General features: G+C 35.0%; 1 protein-coding gene across 4 annotated transcripts in view; it reads left to right on the top strand.

Annotated features, from left to right (window-relative positions):
- The window catches only part of LOC129219285 (gamma-aminobutyric acid receptor subunit beta-like), a 237,139-nt gene that overhangs the window by 22,160 nt on the left and 196,181 nt on the right, over nucleotides 1–18,798 (top strand). For 3 of the 4 annotated variants that reach the window (XM_054853620.1, XM_054853622.1, XM_054853623.1), the window contains exon 1: nucleotides 16,674–16,756. The exons of the other annotated variant lie outside the window; for it this stretch is intronic. In XM_054853620.1, the coding sequence (XP_054709595.1) occupies nucleotides 16,701–16,756 (56 nt within the window). In that variant the 5' untranslated portion in view covers nucleotides 16,674–16,700. Of the gene's footprint in view, nucleotides 1–16,673; nucleotides 16,757–18,798 lie in introns of those variants that run through there. 4 annotated transcript variants of the gene reach the window in all.

The following is an 18,798-nucleotide window of genomic DNA, read 5'->3' as shown; positions in this document are numbered from 1 at the left end:
ATTTTACTGCAATGCAAACATCTCGCCATTACATTGTAAGAAAGATAGTTTGATTTCCATTTTATGCTAGCAACTAAGCGCCATAAGTATCCAACAGTTTCATCTTTTTTTCTCTTGAAAGTATTATTTTTTTTTCTCACCATTTCAATCATCTTCTATGACAGTGATTCCCAACCTGTTGACTACAGACCACGAGCAACTTTCATGTCGTCCGTGAACAGGTGGTGAAAATTAATCTACACTGGTGTGCAAAAATTCAGGACGAGACGGTTTTTTCAATATAACTTTGTACAAAAGCTTTCCAAATCAACACATGTAATACCGTAAGGTCCCCAATACGTAAGGACATGTGTAATGTAAGTAAAACTTACTAAAAGAGAAATCAGAGGGATAAAAAGAAGCTTTATTGAAAAAGTAGCATGGAGTGCAATGCGACTGAAGGCCGAAACATCCCTGTGATGGGTGTCCAGCAAGAAACATCCGGTCTTTAGTAGGGGAATCGATCTCCCCCGACTGCTAGGCAGGTTTCACAGCGTCTGCCCATGCTGAGAATGAGGGTGTCAATGAGTTCTTGAGGAATTGCTGCCCATTCTTCTTGCAGCGCCAATCGAAGCTCCCGAATCGTTACTGGTGGTAAGGTACGAGCTGCCAAGCGTCTGCCTAGAAAATCCCATACATGCTCGATGGGATTGAGATCCGGAGATCGTGCCGGCCAATCCATACGTTCAATATCCTCACTCTCTAAGAGCTGTTCGGCAGCTACTGTGCGATGACATGGTGCATTGTCGTCCATGAAAAGGAACTGCGGACCCATAGCGCCTCTAAAAAGACGCACATATGGAAGAAGAATCTCGTTACAATAACGGGTCCCGTTGATTGAACCTGCGTCGAAGATGTGAAGGTCTGTACGACTACCAAGCATGATGCCTCCCCAAACGAGAACACCGCGACCTCCATACCTGTCCCTTTCAATGATCTTCGAGGGATGATTGCAGCTTCCCCGCTCTCTCCAGATGAGTATGCGATTAGAATCGCTACTCAGACTGAATCTGCTCTCATCTGTAAAGAGTACTCGTCCCCATTCATTGTCTCTCCAATTCCGGTGTTCCCGGCACCACAGAGAACGCCTTCTCCGATGGGCAGGCGTTAGAGGTACACACCGTATAGGGCGTCGTGCAAACAGACCACCACCGTGCAGTCTTCTGGCCACGGTAAAACGCGATATCGGTCGTCCAGTCGCCTGTGTCGTGTGTCTAGCGAGTCTGCCGCCTGTTTCTTCTGGCCTGTAAGACAATATACCAGTCATCTGCGGGTGTGGTTCCTCGTGGACGACCACTACTGATCCCCCGGATAGCTGTTCCTGTAGTTTGAAATTGTTTCCAAAGTCGTGAAACGATGCTGTGAGCACACAATTCCGAACTCTGCAGCCACACTTGTCACACTGCGGCCTTCCTCCAACTTCAAAATGATTCGACCTCGGGTAAAAGCATCCAGATGTCGTCTAACAGATTGATTATTCGCCATTTCTCGCTGAGGCAGCAACTCGGTGTGATTTCAACTGCTATACGGCGTGCAATCTCTTTGCCAGAAATACTGATCTTACACCGACAACATGCTTTATACTACTCAGAGACTCCCTCATTACATCTGCCTGCAGATCTGCGCATGTGCTACCGTACATCACCTTACTTAATCTCCTGATTGGTCTTTCTGTCCGCTCTGCCTCTTCGTTCAGCTGATATGCTAATTTTTCGACTTCGTCCTTAATTTTTGCACACCAGTGTATTTCATAGTTATAATTCAGTTTAATTAAAGGAAACTTTTGATTCATCTTATTTCACCTAATATATTTGTTGTGAAAATATTATTTCTATCGTATGTGGTCCGCTTGGGATTTGGAAGGGCACCAAGTGGTCCTCAGTAGTGAAAAGGTTGAGAACCACTGTTCTAACAAGCGCCAAATTTTAAGGAAATTGGAAACTTTTACTTGGATGTGAAATTTAAAACGAATGTAATTAGGGTAAAGTCACCGAGTACGACGGTACTTTTTGATAAACGGAAGCAAACATTGCTACACTTGTGGCAACTTTTTTTTAAACTAAAATGTTGGTAAGTGAAGCCTAAGTAACATATACACTGCAAGTTTATCATTGTATAGTTTATCATTAAAATGGTCAAATACAAATTATTAAAGAATTTGAAACTGAACATAGGAAAAAAAAACAGAAAGAAAGAAGTTAATTGCGATACGTTAAAAATTTACTAGAAAACAATTTAAATGTTAAGTACTGACATCCTGTATAACAAAACATATAATCGCAAACTAAGTCGAATGTTCTAACAACTTTAAATGCGATCAAGACAGGAGTTGATTGCTTTTTCAATCTAATTAGTTTCAGAAAATGTTTCAAAAATATCGTACGCACAGTTATGTAATTATATGTACGTAAAATGTTCAAAATCACAACTACTCAGATTTTTGTTATAAAGCAATCGCTACAACTTTTGCAGCTAAAATAAATTGCAAAGCCTATATCAAGGAATATTGGGATACGAATTACGATTTTAAAATAAACACTCTTATTTTACATACATTATCGGTGATAAAGAAAAGTACTTTTTTAAGAAAAGGAAATGAATAATATAGCTTGCACTTACCTTTAACCTCAATTGCAGCTAAGCAGTCCTACCTCAGCATACCCGAAATATTAACAAACATGGCTGTCGATATCTTGAATTTATAAGTTTCTCTTTGAAACTTCCCGTATGAAAAGAAACACCTTTTCTGCATCGTTTTACGCTATCTAAAACAGTTCACACAGTTTTTCTTTGTTATTTAGCAGAGCAGTATTAAACTGTAGGAAAAAATAGTATATTACGAAAAAACAATAATTTTTTTGCAGTGTAGAAGATATTTTGAGAGTTTCGCGTGTTTCCATTTCCATACAATTGTATTGAAGATGGCACTGTGAAAAGAGTTGTTTTCTTTTCTTTTCTTTTTAAGTTTAGTGATCTTTCATCTTCCTCTCCAACAGGTCTACAAATGCGAAGTAACTAGTTTCCACCATTTTTTTCTTATCGCGTGGAAGTTCGTTAAAAAAATGTACTTCTGAATTTCATCTTCACAGCTATTTGTGATATGCAATTTAGGTGTTTTCATTCACCCCATAAATGATGTGTTCTGGGATAAATGGAAACGACCTCGTTTTTCATTATTACTATTTTTTTTTGAGCAATCACGATTGCTTATTGTTCTCACTTGACTGTTTTTGGCGTTCCTTTGATTTTTCCCACCGCCACCCTCCGCACCATCACCGTCGACCGGCTCCTCACGTTGCTGCTCCTATAGCGAAATCCGTCTCCAGGTTGCATCCATGTCCTACACACACGCACATACATACACAACTACACACACACACACACACACACACACATACAAACACATACACACACGCATACATACAGAGACCCACACATACACACACAAAAACATACGCACACACATACACACAACTACCCACACATTCATGCCAGCACACAGACACAAACACATATGCACCCCTACACACACATACACATAACCCTACACACAAACACATACCCCCACACACAAGCCTACATACACACACTCGTGATTGCGAAAAACATAATTTGAATTCAAGATGTCAAAATTCAATTTTTTTTTTTTTGAAAGATTAAAGTTTGATGTAAATTAGACTTGTGAGTTGTTGTTGCCGTTTGCTAGCCAGGCTGGCAATTTAGGGTGCGCTGCTTCACTTTGCCAACTGTACCATAATTTGGTGTGACGTCCGACTTCTACAGTACACACATGCCATAAGGACCCGTTCATATGGTAGGCAACCATTCACAACACATTCACACAAAGAAAGGAGGGAGAAAGTACGTCCATGCACGAGCCGGGACTCGAACCCGGACCTTCCTGCCGCAGTCAGACTCCTCTGACCGCTGAACTAGACAGGCGGCAGACTTGCGAACATTTTACGTAAATTCAGCACATAATTTAGTTTTTTGATTGATTTTCCTTTTAAAATGATTTTAGGGGGTGTTTTCCGTAATCCTCTACCCTCTGTGATGAAAGAAAACACGATTTAATACGGTAACAAACAGTCATAAAGTCAACTTTTTCATACTCAGTTACTCTCAGTGACGCAATGTACAATATTCCGTCTCATTTTCATCCAAAAGAGAAGAATTTAATTATAAAACATTGAAATTATGTTTCTTTTTACCCCAACTGATCCTACCTTTGTTTCTTTTTTCATACATTCATCCGACATCTATAGAGAATGTCGGACTCTGTTGTTTAAAGAGTTGGTTACTTCTGGTTGGGACCCGAAACACTGGTCTGAGCTGCAGTTGTAGAGATTATAGGTGGTGAGATAAATAAATACTTTTGTGCTGAATAGTAAAGTCAGACCAAACAACGTAAGTAGAAGCACAAATTTGTAAATTACAGCAGACACGTGTTTCGGCGTTATAGGGAACGCCTTTTTCAATGCAAAAAATAATGAGCTTATGGATGAAAAGACATCCGACAAAAGCCAAATTCGAAACTAAGTCTTTAACAGAACGGCTAACAGTATTAGCAAATACAGGTTTAGAAATTTTCGAGTTAAAGTCAATATTAGAAGCTATAAGATGCCGAATCGAATCTTTTTGAGAGGAAGTTAAGGCACTAAATTTAAAAGCTTTCTCAACAGGAGCAATAAGCTTTGAAAAAGAAGGATTAACACTCACAGCAAAATTATCATTACATTTTAGAGCCTCAATTTGAGAATTACTTAATGGAACGCTAGAAAGATTAACAACAACATTCTTGTTAACAACAGGTAAATTATCAAGAGGAAAAGGCTATTGGCTTTTGTCGGATGTCTTTTCATCCATAAGCTCATTATTTTTTGCATTGAAAAAGGCGTTCCCTGTAACGCCGAAACACGTGTCTGCTGTAATTTACAAATTTGTGCTTCTACTTACGTTGTTTGGTCTGACTTTATTATAGGTGGTGTTTTTTTTTTTTTTTTCATACTTCCGAAATTTGCTTTCAGTGCTGTGGTATTCTCGTTGCAGCGTTCTTATACGTAAAAAAGTTTTTTTAAATTTTCTTCTCTATTATGGTTAAGCACGCCTTTTTTTGAATATTGATTGAAATTCAAGCAGAGTTGATGCATGTGATTTAGAATAAAAATCAGTTTGGGGAGATGAGCGCAATATAGGGTAGGGCTCAATAGCGAACAACATAAGAGGCAGTGAGAAGCAAAGAAATGTAAGTGGACATTTTCAAGTTTTGAGTAAAAAGCGTTTAAAGATAAGGTCCTAGGTAGGCTTTCATTGAAAAGATGTCCTAAATCATGCTGTATAGCACAGCACCTACCAGAGATACTAGTAGGGGAATGTTGGGCAGAGTGAAATGGTTAAGTTTACTGAGTCTTTTCAAAATGAACAAATCGGAAATTTGTTTTGAAAATTACAGTTCATAAAGTAAAAACATTGTATTTTATAAAAAAAAAATGCGTGAAACAGTATTTTTATTTTTGGCAGTAACTTAAAAAAAAAAAAAAAAAGTGGACATTATTCACTTTTTTTTCATGAGGCAAAGTGAAAAATAAAATATTTTTATGGTGAAATATTTTTTATTCGATTATAAAACACAGTGTAAAAAGATTCAGAAATGTTCCTGGAAAATAATAGGCAGCTGATGTGCCCAATTTCAACCAGTAACATTTCTTACAAAAACCAGAAACGTTTTCCGATACAAGTGAGTAACCTTCCTGAAATGCTGGGAAATATCCCCTGTTAAAGCCAGTCGTGAACCTTCTACAAAAATTAAATAGGTTTAATGTATTTGATTAGAACTTTCTTCGTTTAACAAGAAAGGTCCAGAAGCATTATCGCGACCATGGCCAAAGCTGCGCGAATAATTGCAAGCAAGAACCAACCATATTTCTTGCCTGCAATTCCTGCCTCGCAAGGCTGCAGCTATCCAGTGACTAAATTGGTCCCACTGGAGTTCAGTCAATCTGGACGGGCCGTGATGAAATTGAAGCCGATACACCTTATAAACATGCTCAGTCATTCTTTAAACTGGTAGCAAAAAATATCTTTCACACCAGTGAAATGTCTGCATTCGTGCATCTTTTAGCAATTCAGGAAACTTTTTTGCGAAGATACTTGATTTTGCGGGGAAATAGGTGAAAACCTCTGAAATCCCGAAACGTTCCACGGAGATAACCAGTAACGTTTCGGAATTTTTTTACAGTGCATATTTTTGATCAAAATAATCAGTAAATAAAAGGTTGAATGGAAAAATGAAAATATAATGAAACAATAAAAGAAGGATTAAATGAATAAATCAATTAATATATGAAGAAAAATAAGTGAGCGAGTAAAAGAATAAATGAATAAGAAAATAAGTGAATGAATGAACACATATAAGTGATTTAGTAAATGAAGGAATGTAAATGAATTAATAAACGTAAGTGATTTGTATTAAATGATTGAGTGAGTAAACGAAACAAACTATTTCATTTAATACTGCGTTGAATATTAGGAGGTCTCAATCAATATTTAAAATGTTAATACAATAACTTTATCATTTTATAATAACAAAAATAATTTTTGGCTTGAAACAGAATGTTACAATATGAATATCATTTTTAAAAAATGCCCGTATTACCAAATGCTTTAATCTTTGGCGGTATTTTTTTCCTCACTGGAATAGACTACATTTTAACTACATAGTTAAAATGATACCAGCTAGATGGAGCTAAAAGCAGAGAAAATATTTCACCATTTCACTTTGCCCCGCTATTTCACTTTGCCCTATATTCTCCTACTATATCTTGCCCCAAAACAGAAGAGTGTTTCACCTATGCCAATTGTATTGGTTATCTTCAAAAATTATATCTTGGCACTTGCATACCTTTGCTTTTTCCTGCCTCATATGAGATACGGAGGTTAAAAAATTTATTTATTTATTTAAATATTTTTTTCAGAAAAAAAGGAGAAGCGAAAGTGAGGACGAAAAAGAGTGCTGAGCATGTGTACTGAGCAGACTCATTTTAAGTGATCAGGAGACGAGCAACATGTTCGGGGTCAGAAATGTCTCTAATCATTTCATATAAATTGCCCTGGTAATTGAAAGAATAATATCATTTGTTTGACTAGCAAATAAATGATTTATGAACACTGTAAAAAAATTCCGAAACGTTACTGGTTATCTCCGTGGAAAGTTTCGGGATTTCAGAGGTTTTCACCTATTTCCCCGCAAAATCAAGTATCTTCGCAAAAAAGTTTCCTGAATTACTAAAAGTTGCACGAATGCAGAAATTTCACTGGTGTGAAAGATATTTTTTGCTACCAGTTTAAAGAATGACTAAGCATGTTTATAATGTGTATCGGCTTCAATTCGATCACGGCCCGCCCAGATTGACTAAACTCCCAATGGGAGCAAATAAGTCACTGGATAGCTGCCGCCTTGCGAGGCAGGAATTGCAGGCAAGAAATATGGTTGGATCTTGCTTGCAATTATTCGCGCAGCTTTGGCCATGGTCGCGGTAATGCTTCTGGAGCTTTCTTGGTAAACAAGGAAGGTTCTAATCAAATACATTAAACCTATTTAATTTTTGTAGAAGGTTGACGACTGGCTTTAACAGGGGATATTTCCCAGCATTTCAGGAAGGTTACTCACTTGTATCGGAAAACGTTCCTGGTTTTTGTAAGAAATGTTACTGGTTGAAATTGGGCACATCAGCTGCCTATTATTTTCCAGGAACGTTTCTGAATCGTTTTTACAGTGAAGTGCCGACGGTTGTTTTCTAGTGTTATTTTTTGTGGTACCCCATAATAGGATATATGCTGTGCAAACAGATCTTTTTCCGATTTTTTAAAATGTTAAAATTTGACGCATATTCCGTAAATTCATCTTCTCACTGTAAAAACGATTCAGAAACGTTCCTGTAAAATAATAGGCAGTTGATGTGCCCAATTTCAACCAGTAACATTTCTTACAAAAACCAGGAATGTTTTCCGATACAAGTGAGTAACCTTCCTGAAATGCTGGGAAATATCCCCTGTTAAAGCCAGTCGTGAACCTTCTACCAAAATTACGTAGGTTTAATGTATTTGATTAGAACCTTCCTGGTTTACCAAGAAAGGTCCAGAAGCGTTACCGCGACCATGGCCAAAGCTGCGCGAATAATTGCAAGCAAGAACCAACCATATTTCTTACCTGCAATTCCTGCCTCGCAAGGCTGCAACTATCCAGTGACTTATTTGCTCCCATTGGGAGTTCAGTCAATCTGGACGGGCAGTGAGCAAATTGAAGCCGATACACCTTATGAACATGCTCAGCCATTCTTTAAACTGGTAGCAAAAAATATCTTTCACACCAGTGAAATGTCTGCATTCGTGCATCTTTTAGCAATTCAGGAAACTTTTTTGCGAAGATACTTGATTTTGCGGGGAAATAGGTGAAAACCTCTGAAATCCCGAAACGTTCCACGGAAATAACCAGTAACGTTTCGGAATTTTTTTACAGTGTAGCGTGAAATGTACGAAAACAGAAAAATACCATAATACACTGTTAAAACTACAGGTTGCGTTTGGCACCTTTCAGTGGTGAAACGCTTGTTTACCAGCGGCACCCGATAGAAAGCCGAAATTGCACCCTTAGCAAGGGTGAAAAACTGGCTCCCTTCACCCAACGTGCACCGTAGGTGAAAGATGGCACCCTAGGTGAGAAAAATGGCACCTTTATTGCTTCCTAGAGAGATCCCCCCCCCCGTGTTGTTTGCGTTTTTGAATACAATTGTGTTTTATTTATTTTGATTTATATATACGAAGGCATTTGATCACATTTCAACTTTCGAACATAGTTTAGAAGTGTTCATGACTTTAATTTTGTCTGTTCGTGCACTAACTTTCTTATATTCACACTTGGTTTGCTCAGTAATGAATATGTTGTTGACAACTTTTACTGCATGATCCGTACTGAAAATGAATAGGGAAGGTAGTTATCAATGTATAAGATTCGATATTTGAGTATCCTAATGCGTACAAGATAAATACTGATTTAAAAGCCCTTCTTTCCAATGTCAAGTTTTCCGTCAGATTAAAAATAAAAACGAGTAGATAACTACATTCGCTTCTTGCAATAACGCCTAAGAAAGATACGTTAACCAAAACACAATGTGAAACTCATGAGTCAAACGCTGAGTGAGAAAGATTTCTTTTCAGGCGGTTTGTTTTCCCCCGCCTTTGCTGCTTTGTTCGTTTCCACTACGTAGTTATTTCATTTGAGAAGAAATAGATATTAGTATATAGGTTGCTCACGTCGATGCATTTCTATTCCGGAATTAGCAATTCAATTACCAGCAGATTTAAACGTTTTTATTTTTAATGTTGTTGTTGTTCAAGCTAGTACTGATAGATAGTTTTAGGTAACAGTTTTGCAGGATATAAATAGCAAGATATTAAAGATTTAATAAGGTAAACGGAACAATAAGCAGTTGTCAACATACTTTAAACACTTTAAATATGTTCGAAAGCTCTAAGTGCTACAATATGATCAAATGCCTTTACTTACGCGAGATTTCGAAGATTAATCCACGAAATTTTCAGTTTTGTACTTCATTCAATGTGAAGGCAAATTTTGTTGCAACTTCCTTCGTTCGCCATTCAAAGTGAAGTAGTCGTTGGACGATAAGTTAGAGCGCATGCGCAATGAGTCGCTCTCCTATTGAATCACTTTTGTTAACGTCGTTCACCCACTGAGGAACCAAAAGCACCTTGACGATACTTCCTAGCCTCCGTTTCACCCTTCAGCACTGTTTTTTCACCCCAGGGTGAAATTCTTTACCCCTGTGGCACTCCTGGTTTTAACAGTGTAGATGGCAGGAAAAGGAGGTGTATGCTCTACTTTTATTTTTAACAGTTAAACACTTTTAGTGAACTGATTTTTAACACTCTTTATTTTTCGCCTTAAGGGGTGAAAAAAATCTTTAAAATGATGCCCTACATATGAAGTTTGATGCATTTTTGAGGAAGTTACGGCGTTTTGTCACAAAAAAAAAAACTTTGAAACGCGACTTGGGCATTGTACGCAAGTCGACTTCTGAGTTTTTTACTTTACTACTACGCTTATTGTCAGCGTTTGAGCTGATAATTTAACCACACAACCGAAGCTCCGATTAATGTGTTCAGTGTTTGGCAGTAATTTATGTGGCAACTGAGAGCTGATTGAAAAATTGCGTGTCATTTCATAGGATGAAGAAATGAGTAAATCTCGCTCTTTTGCATGTTTGCAACTTTAACGGTTCCTGGAATTTCTCCAGATTTTACTAAAAATATCCCTCAATTACGTATGTTTGCTGTTAGTTCCTTAATTAAGGAAGGAAAATTTAAGCAGCGTGTTCACTCGAATATCAGATTAGAAAACAGTGAAGTACTGCGCAAAACTTTGTTTCATTTGGAAGGGTTGTTAAATTAGGTTATAATTATTTGTGGAATAGCTTGATGTATGCAATTATGTGAATAATATTTTTAAACTATTGCTGACTGGAAAATTTTGCATGTAGTCTTGTAATATTTTATCCGAATGAGGATTTACTGCATGTGATTTTAAAAAAAGATGCAATTAGGGGCTAATATTTTTTTTCACGGAGAATAAAACCGAAGAGATTGTTCAAAAATTGATAGTTTTAACATTGAATGTAAGAATGTTTGAAACTAAAAGAAAAAAAAGAACCCTTAGTTTTAACAGAAAATTTATTTTTTCAAATTCTTCATTTTGTTTCCCAAAAAAAAAACTTAAGCAGGATCCAAGGACTAGCTTATCATGCAATTAAAAAAATTCACTTGAGTTCTCGGAACGCAAGATCAACTGTTAAATTATGATTATTCAGATTCTAGCAGTACCCTTATGGCTCGCGTTAAAGGTTAAAATAAAGTCGCTTGCGGAGACCTTCCAGAAAAATTTAAAATCAGCTACAAGAAACAATCCCTTTCATTAATTTCCATCCCATAATTTTCATCCAATTCATTTTATGTTACTTATTAGTACACATCTTTGCATAATTTTGTTAAAACCATGTGCTCCCCTAATTGTTTTGAGCAGTGTAGTTAAAATATAAACGATGCAAGTATTGGAGTACCATTAAAATACGACTTAACCGTATTCCTGATAACCCATTTTTATGTATCAGCAGATAGTCTTTCTGAAGATACATCCTACTACTCTTTTCCCAAGCTTTTCGAATTCTTACTACTTTTCTTGATGCACAATATTTTCCACGAGATCTGTTTTTTCTCTTTCTCTCTGCTTCAATTTCCCCCATACTTAGTCTATTCTTGCTCGGCGTTTCTGTATTCGCATTCCGAGTCCTTTTCTTATTTAGAGGTCTTCTTTTCTGTCATCGGTCTTTTTTTAAGTTTCAATTCTATCATCGGCACCTTTCTTCTTTAATCGTTCTTCATCCATATTTCAGTTCCGTAACCTATTCTTATCTTCAACAAATTACTTTCTTTTTTATAATGCTGCAACGGTTCTGAACGTTTTAACAATGCGCGACTCAATTTTCAATCATAATTTCCGCCCTCTTTTTTTTTTTGTAAAATAGCAACATAAAAAATAATATATTTTAAATATTGTGATGTTGAAGCTACAATGTGATCTTAACTAAAAATCTGCCTTTAAACTGTAGATTTCTTTCAAAATTCTGATCATAATCGATTCCCAAATCTTTCATCAAATAACATTTTAGTTGAATAATAACATTTTAGTTAAATATTTTTTTACTCAAACCCACACTGAAAACTCCCAGTAAACATTGGAAACATGTTAATTCATAAAAAGTGTTCCAGTTTCATAAAGGTGCACTAAAATGTATTTCGAATGGACTCCGTTTAGAAAAAGTGTTCTGAAATGTTCTCCGAATCTATCCTGCTCAGAATATCTGCAAAATATCCTGAGGAAACTGAAACCACATCTCTGAGAACTGATTGGGGGCACGTTTGAGAACAGATTGGAAACACATTTGGGTGCACTTCGCGTTCTGTCGTATTGATGTAATTTCAATTTCAACACTAAGCTCAACTAGTAAACTACAAAACATATGGTCCAGAACATTTTTAGGGTTTTTCTTCGCGAAAAAAATATGTATTCTTGAAACATCTAAAGCAGTTGTAACTGCCTCTGATAACTCTATTTCAAACACATGCATCAGGAACATGGTAGGGGAATATGGGACAAAGCAAAATATCGGAGCAAAGTGAAATAGCGGAGCAAAGGGAAATGGTGAAATATTTTCTTTGGTCTATCTATCTGGATCTATCTGGTAATATTTTAGCTATGTCGCAACACATGTAGACTATTCCAGTCAAGAAAAAGATACCTCTGAAAATCATAAAATATGATAATACAAGCAATTTTCAAAAAATGATGCTAATATTATATTATTTCATAGTAAGTCAAAAATTATTTTTGTTGTTATTAAATGATTAGGTTCTTGTTATTAACATATTAAATATTAATTGAGACCTGCTTATATTCAGTGCAGTAGTTATTTGTTTAATATTAAGCTTATACATTTAAAAAAATGCTTTGCACAATTAATCAAGTGCATGCGGGGCCAAGTGAAATACTTCATTTGATTTACTCGTTCAATCCTTTATCAAATCACATGCGTATTCATTTACTTATTATTTCATTTACATTCCTAAATTTAATTATTCCCTTATTTTTCCATTCATTAACCATTTTTCTCATTCATTCGTTATTTTTTTCGCTTAGTTATTTTTTCTCCTACATTAATGATTGAATGAATTTATTTATTCATTATTGCTTCATTTTCTTTCCATTTCTTCATTCTTTCTTTTACTTACTCATTCATTTGGTCAAAAATATCTTAAGCAATTAAATAGAAAATATTTCATTAGAAAAATATTTCCTTTTTTGCACTTTGTCCAGTGAAAAAGATCATTCGGAAAACTTCTTTCCTAGATAGAAAAAAAAAGTATTAAATACGCAGCTGTGATCCGAGAAACGGTCGATTTCAGTCAAACAGAACCAAAAAAGCATAGACATTAAGTGGAACACTGATTAAATCATTTCTTTCTTACTAAAAGTGCTTCTGAATTTAAATTAAAGTAATATTCACTGCTTATAAGGATATTTTTGCTAAAGAAAAGGAATTGCGTGCACGGAAATTACCTACCTTCCGTCAGTTGTGACCGGAGCTCGACGCAGAAAAATCACGCAGTTGAAAATCCTTCTGGACACATAGAGTCTAAAGATTTAGTCAATATTTGGGTGGAGTCATATTTGAGTTTTTCAAACCATCTTTTTAATGCTTTTCTAGACATGTTCATCTTTTTATTCCTTTTAAATCTTGTTGTGCTTATACAATAGAGATCAAAATTGAGAATTTTTTTCTGGTCACCAGTGGCGAGTAGATGCAAATTTACTTTTCCGTTTTTCCTTTCCTAGACATCACTTCTTTTATAAACTAAAGAAAAGTAACTGTACAAATAATTAGCTTTCAAACTGATGTCAAAGCATAAAAAAAAAATATCAGTTTTCACAAAGATAACTATAACTAGTTTATAATATTAACGTTAATCAATAACGCACGTAGGATTGGAAAAAGTGGCGGCCGAATGGAGAATGATACTGAAACTTTTAGTCATCACTCTTTTTCATTTAGTCTCCAAGTGGCAAGGGAACACCTGGTCTGGATTTTTACTAAAAGTTTAAAAAGTACCTTAATTTGACTAGCTATCCTTTCATAAATTGAATAAGAACAGAAGGTGGATGAAATTCAGATTGAAAACGAAATAATATTGTGTTTCCTTACATGTAAGATTTCATTAAAATTAGCAGCTTCGGAAATACACATAGGTTACATCATAGAATGTAATAATTTAGTATCAATAGGTAAATATGTAAAAAGCGAATTGCAATAGAGAATAATGACTAATAGTAAAGTTTTTCAGACTTTATTTACTCTAAGAGTCATGTTACGATGAAGGCTTTCGCATATACGAATGAAAGTCTGGTTCGAAAAACCGCGAGCTTAATATTCTGGTCTTAACACGTGACATGTTTTACAGAAGCAGTTTAGAATGACAACGAGAACAGTATTATGTTCTTACAAAGGATTATCTATTTCATAAAATCTACATAGACAGGGTGTGGACGTCATGTTAAACATGCACATTCTAATACATTCGGCATAAAAAAAACCGGAATGACCATGAGTGGTGTTAATTAGTTTTTACGCGTAACCATGATTATGATGTTATATTATTGCACGGGAAGATACGCTTGACGAAATGATGTGTGTGTTAACTACTCTATAGCAATACCTTTCTTGATTGTGATGTTAAACTACTCTATAGCAATACCTTTCACACGATCCAACTTTAAATCCCCTAAACGTTTCATACAGTCGACTCCCGCTACAACGCGATCCGACTTACGCAAAATGGCTATAACGCGATTTTTTAAACAGTAAAGAATTTTTGAGCTAGCGCGAATTCCTCGCCCGCAACATGAAAATTTTCGGAAGGGAAACCGCGGTGTGTGAGTTTTTTTCGTGAATGGACCTTCATCCCTTTAGCATCACTGAGAGCAGAAGTACCTACACCGTACTAGTCTTTTATCGCTTATACAAATAACTACTTCTCATTTTCCATTAATTGTTTTCATTCTAAATGCGAAAGTTAACAAAATATAACGACACCTAAGAGCGCTGTTTCATCTAAAGTTGGTGAAGATAGAAAGAAAAAGAGACAATTTCTGACAATTAGAGAAAAAGTAAAGCTTCTCGAAAACCTGAAGCTGAACCAAAAAATGCTTCGAAGGGTAGCACAACAATTAGGTATGGCGGTATAAGTGAATCTTTCATACGTGCAATTAAAAGTTAAGAAAAGGAAATCCATAAAAGTTCACCAAGTAATAGTATCCAAGCAAAATGCAAAAATTATGAAAATGGAAACTGCTCTTTATTGTAAATTAAAGAAACCAGGAAGAGGGGTAATGCCATAGATGGAAACTTTACAAAAGAACCAATGAAACAACTGTACTTAAAATATATTAGAATAACGGTTTGATTACGCAGCATAAATCATCATCATTTTCACTTTTTTTAAGTTACAAATATCATTACTGAATCAACTGTACAGTACAACTATAGGGTATTTGTTTTCCTTAATGCTGTACGTACGGTACTGTTTTATTTTATGTCTTTCTTTCCCATTGATCATTGTTTTTGTGCATCATTGCAGTATTTTATGTTGAATAAAACGGTTTTTTTTAAATACAAATAAAAATTCAGTTTTTTATGTAAGTAAGTAAGTTTTATGTAAGTTTTATGTAAGTCACTTTTTAAGGATAATTAAGAAAATACTTTTAACTGTTTAAGGTGGTGTTTACAAGTGTCTAAAATGTTTGGTTATGTTTATAAAAGTTTTTACACATACCCTTTTCCACAACGCGAAATTTCGACTTACGCGAGGGGTCTTGGAACGCAGCCCTCGCGTAAGTCGGGACTCGACTGTATTCAATTGTTTCAAACGATAGTTTTTAAGTTTTATCTATCTGTTTCTTTTCAATCGTTTCAAATAAGTTTTTTTTATCTATTTCATTTAAGTGTTTAAAAATATAGTTTTTTATCTTTGTCAAGCTATTTCTTTTCAGTCGCTTCAAGAGATAGTTTTTAACTTTTTTTATCTATTTCTTTTATATTCATTCCACTACTGATGCGCATCTTTGTAAAAAAAAAATCCATTAAAAGATATTTTATAACTAGTCTTTGACTTGAAATGAAATGTTTTGTTTTTGATTTCTAAAGCGTTTTTTCCCTACATGTTTTCATCATTTGCATGCAATCAACACAAATGGAGTTTTATGGAATAATTATTATTATTAAATACTGCTTTACATTGGGGTCACAAAAATACCAATTCTTGTCACTTGTCTAATACTTACAGAAATAATGCCCACATTTTACAACTTCATGCGGAAGTCAGGAAATCAGGAATCTTGAGCTTCTGTAAAAGAAAGAAATAAAATGAAATGCTGTGTGAAGCGTGGATTTACCCTGATTCATTTATTTATTTTATTTTTAAGACTTCTGCATTTCTTATTATGCTAGAAAGGCTTCTTAAGATCGTGCATTTATTTATTTTTTTGCTTTCCACAACTGAAATTCTACGTACGGACTCGGAGAAAAAGAAAACATTAAAAACTATATTTTATACTATGCTATGTTAGCCGTTTTTCTTCGTGATTTTTTTACAACCAAATGTTCTGACCATTTTCATAACATCTACATAAATGTAGTTATGTTCACTAATTATTTCTTAACTATCACTAACTGTAATAGCCTACAATAGTTTCACATAAAATAACATTTCCATCCAAAATACTTATTTAAATGATGCGCACGTAATACACGGTCCATAATTTGCATTAGTATAAAAGGTGGTGTGAAACCACGAGGGAAAACTAGTCCTTGAGGTAAAAAACACTATCGCCATAGCAATTAGCGAGCGAGTATGACAAAGCCCTACGTCACGGAAAGAGCCGCTGCGCATGCGCGCGTTACTCCTGAAAGAATGGTTCTGTTTCTATCTTCGGCACAACTTTAAGATATGTCCGCTCCGACGAGAACTAAGAAAAGATGTTGAAAACTTTACCTAGTGGGATAATAATTCTGCTTCTCTGCTTCGCAACAGAGTAAGTTTGTGTTTTTTCAGTGTTTTTGTTTCATTGTGTAATTTATCATTCTTAGCAAAAAGTTCTATTTTAACAAATTGTGTGATAGCGTAGAAAAAATTCAAAAAGAAAAACGTTTTCTTAGAAATTCCTCAGCACTTGATTTTGTTTATTGACGGAAGAAAAAGTATTTATTTTACTGTTTTACTAAAAATTATAAAAAGGTGATATTACAGCTTAAACTACTTTCGGACTGTTTACCAAACCTTGTTGTACATAAAACATTTTGGAAAACGCTTTGAAGACACATTTCGAGAAAATGCATCTTTGAAAAGGAAAAACGAATAATCTAAAAGATTGCAAAAATAAATAATTGAAATCATCGAGTTTTTCTATTGGTAAACCAACTTCTTAGTGATATAGAATTCTGTAAATTTATCTCTAATAATTAAATCGAACTTCTTCCCTTGTTTCAGTGAAAGCGTTCAATTCACGAAATTGAATCATGATTGATAAGTTCCAAAACATGTTTATGAATCAAGCTCGTTGAGTTTATGGTTCGATCATTATGCGTGTATATTAGGGCGGTTCAAAAAAACTTTTTTTCAGCTTGAGTCCAGGACACCACCTATTTTTTTTTTACAGACTTACTAATAGGATTATACTGTAAAAGTTTTAGCTTTTTACTCAAATTTTAAGAGGGTGCTCAATGACCCCTTAATTTAACATTAGCCGTAGCATAGAAAATGCCACAAATTTAGAAATATTTAATTTCCCCAGCTGTTTTTTTTTTTTTTTTTTTTTTTTGTAAATAATTATTTTATTGAAAAGTGTAATATATGCATATTACTAGTGTATATGATAATATGTAGCATTTTTTTTTAAGTTAAATGTATTTTTTAACCCCCCTCCCCATACTTATGAAGTTAGGGGAGGAGGCACCCTCTTTCAGTTGAAATAGGAAGCGAAACTTCTTCAAGTATATTACTATCCAAAACCTAAAAATAGTGAGGGGTGTCCTGCTATCTAGGACAAACTTTTTGCTTCCTTTTACAAAAAAGGAAGTATTGCATTCGCGAAAAAATTTTTACTCAAAAATCGGCCTTCATTTCCATTTTTCTCACCCCCGAATGAATGTTGAGTTTTTTTTTCGACCCGATCACACATGGATATATGCATAGGAACGTACAGACACCAGAAATATCCATTTTGACGACCCCCGAGTTAATTACGACGAATTTTCTCGTGACGTCCGTATGTACGTATGTGTGTGCGTATGTGTGTATGCGTGTATGTATCTCGCATAACTCAAAAACGGGATGTCCTAGAAAGTTGAAATTTGGTACGTGGACTCCTAGTGGGGTGTAGTTGTGCACCTTCAATTTTGGTTGCATTCGAATGTTCAAAAGGGGGTTTTTCGCCCTTTTTTGGGGGGAAATCATTGTTATTTTTGATGTAAACTCAAGTTGTGTTATAATTTGTCGGACACTTGCCGATATATCACCAGTCTTTTGGTCACCAAGTTTTGTCATTTGGAGATTGTTTTTTTTTTTTTAATTTGGTTTCAGTTTGGCCATTGTTGGTGATATTTCGAGAGTAAACAATTGAATCACATTAAAATTGCCAATAATGGGGAAATGACATTAAATTGGAGTAAAAGGAAATCATTTGATGCACACATCAGCTCGTTTTACAAGTATTTTTGAATCATCCTAGTGTGTATACGAAGAAAGCAATTTGAAAAGGATTTTAATGAACATTCACTCATTCTACGATTTCACTACAAAAGTATTCTGATTCCAGTAACTATTCAAAATGATTCTTTTATCTCTTGAACTTCATCTAAAAAGCACGAAAATCAACATTCAAATGTGAATGTAAAAAAGAAAAACAAACTAATAACTGCCTGTAAAAGTTTTGTTTTTTTGTCCTTCTAAACATCCCAGTAAATATTTCACTAATGAATATCTGCTTTCACGTTTGATATTCTGACAAAAAAAATTTCTTTAATTAGAAAAGTGCTTTCTGCTACTTTATTTCTCCTTAAAATACTAAAAATAATT

The sequence above is a fragment of the Uloborus diversus genome, chromosome 3 (assembly GCF_026930045.1).
Source record: "Uloborus diversus isolate 005 chromosome 3, Udiv.v.3.1, whole genome shotgun sequence".
NCBI classification, from domain to species: Eukaryota; Metazoa; Arthropoda; class Arachnida; order Araneae; family Uloboridae; genus Uloborus; species Uloborus diversus.
This window is presented reverse-complemented; position numbering and strand designations above follow the sequence as displayed.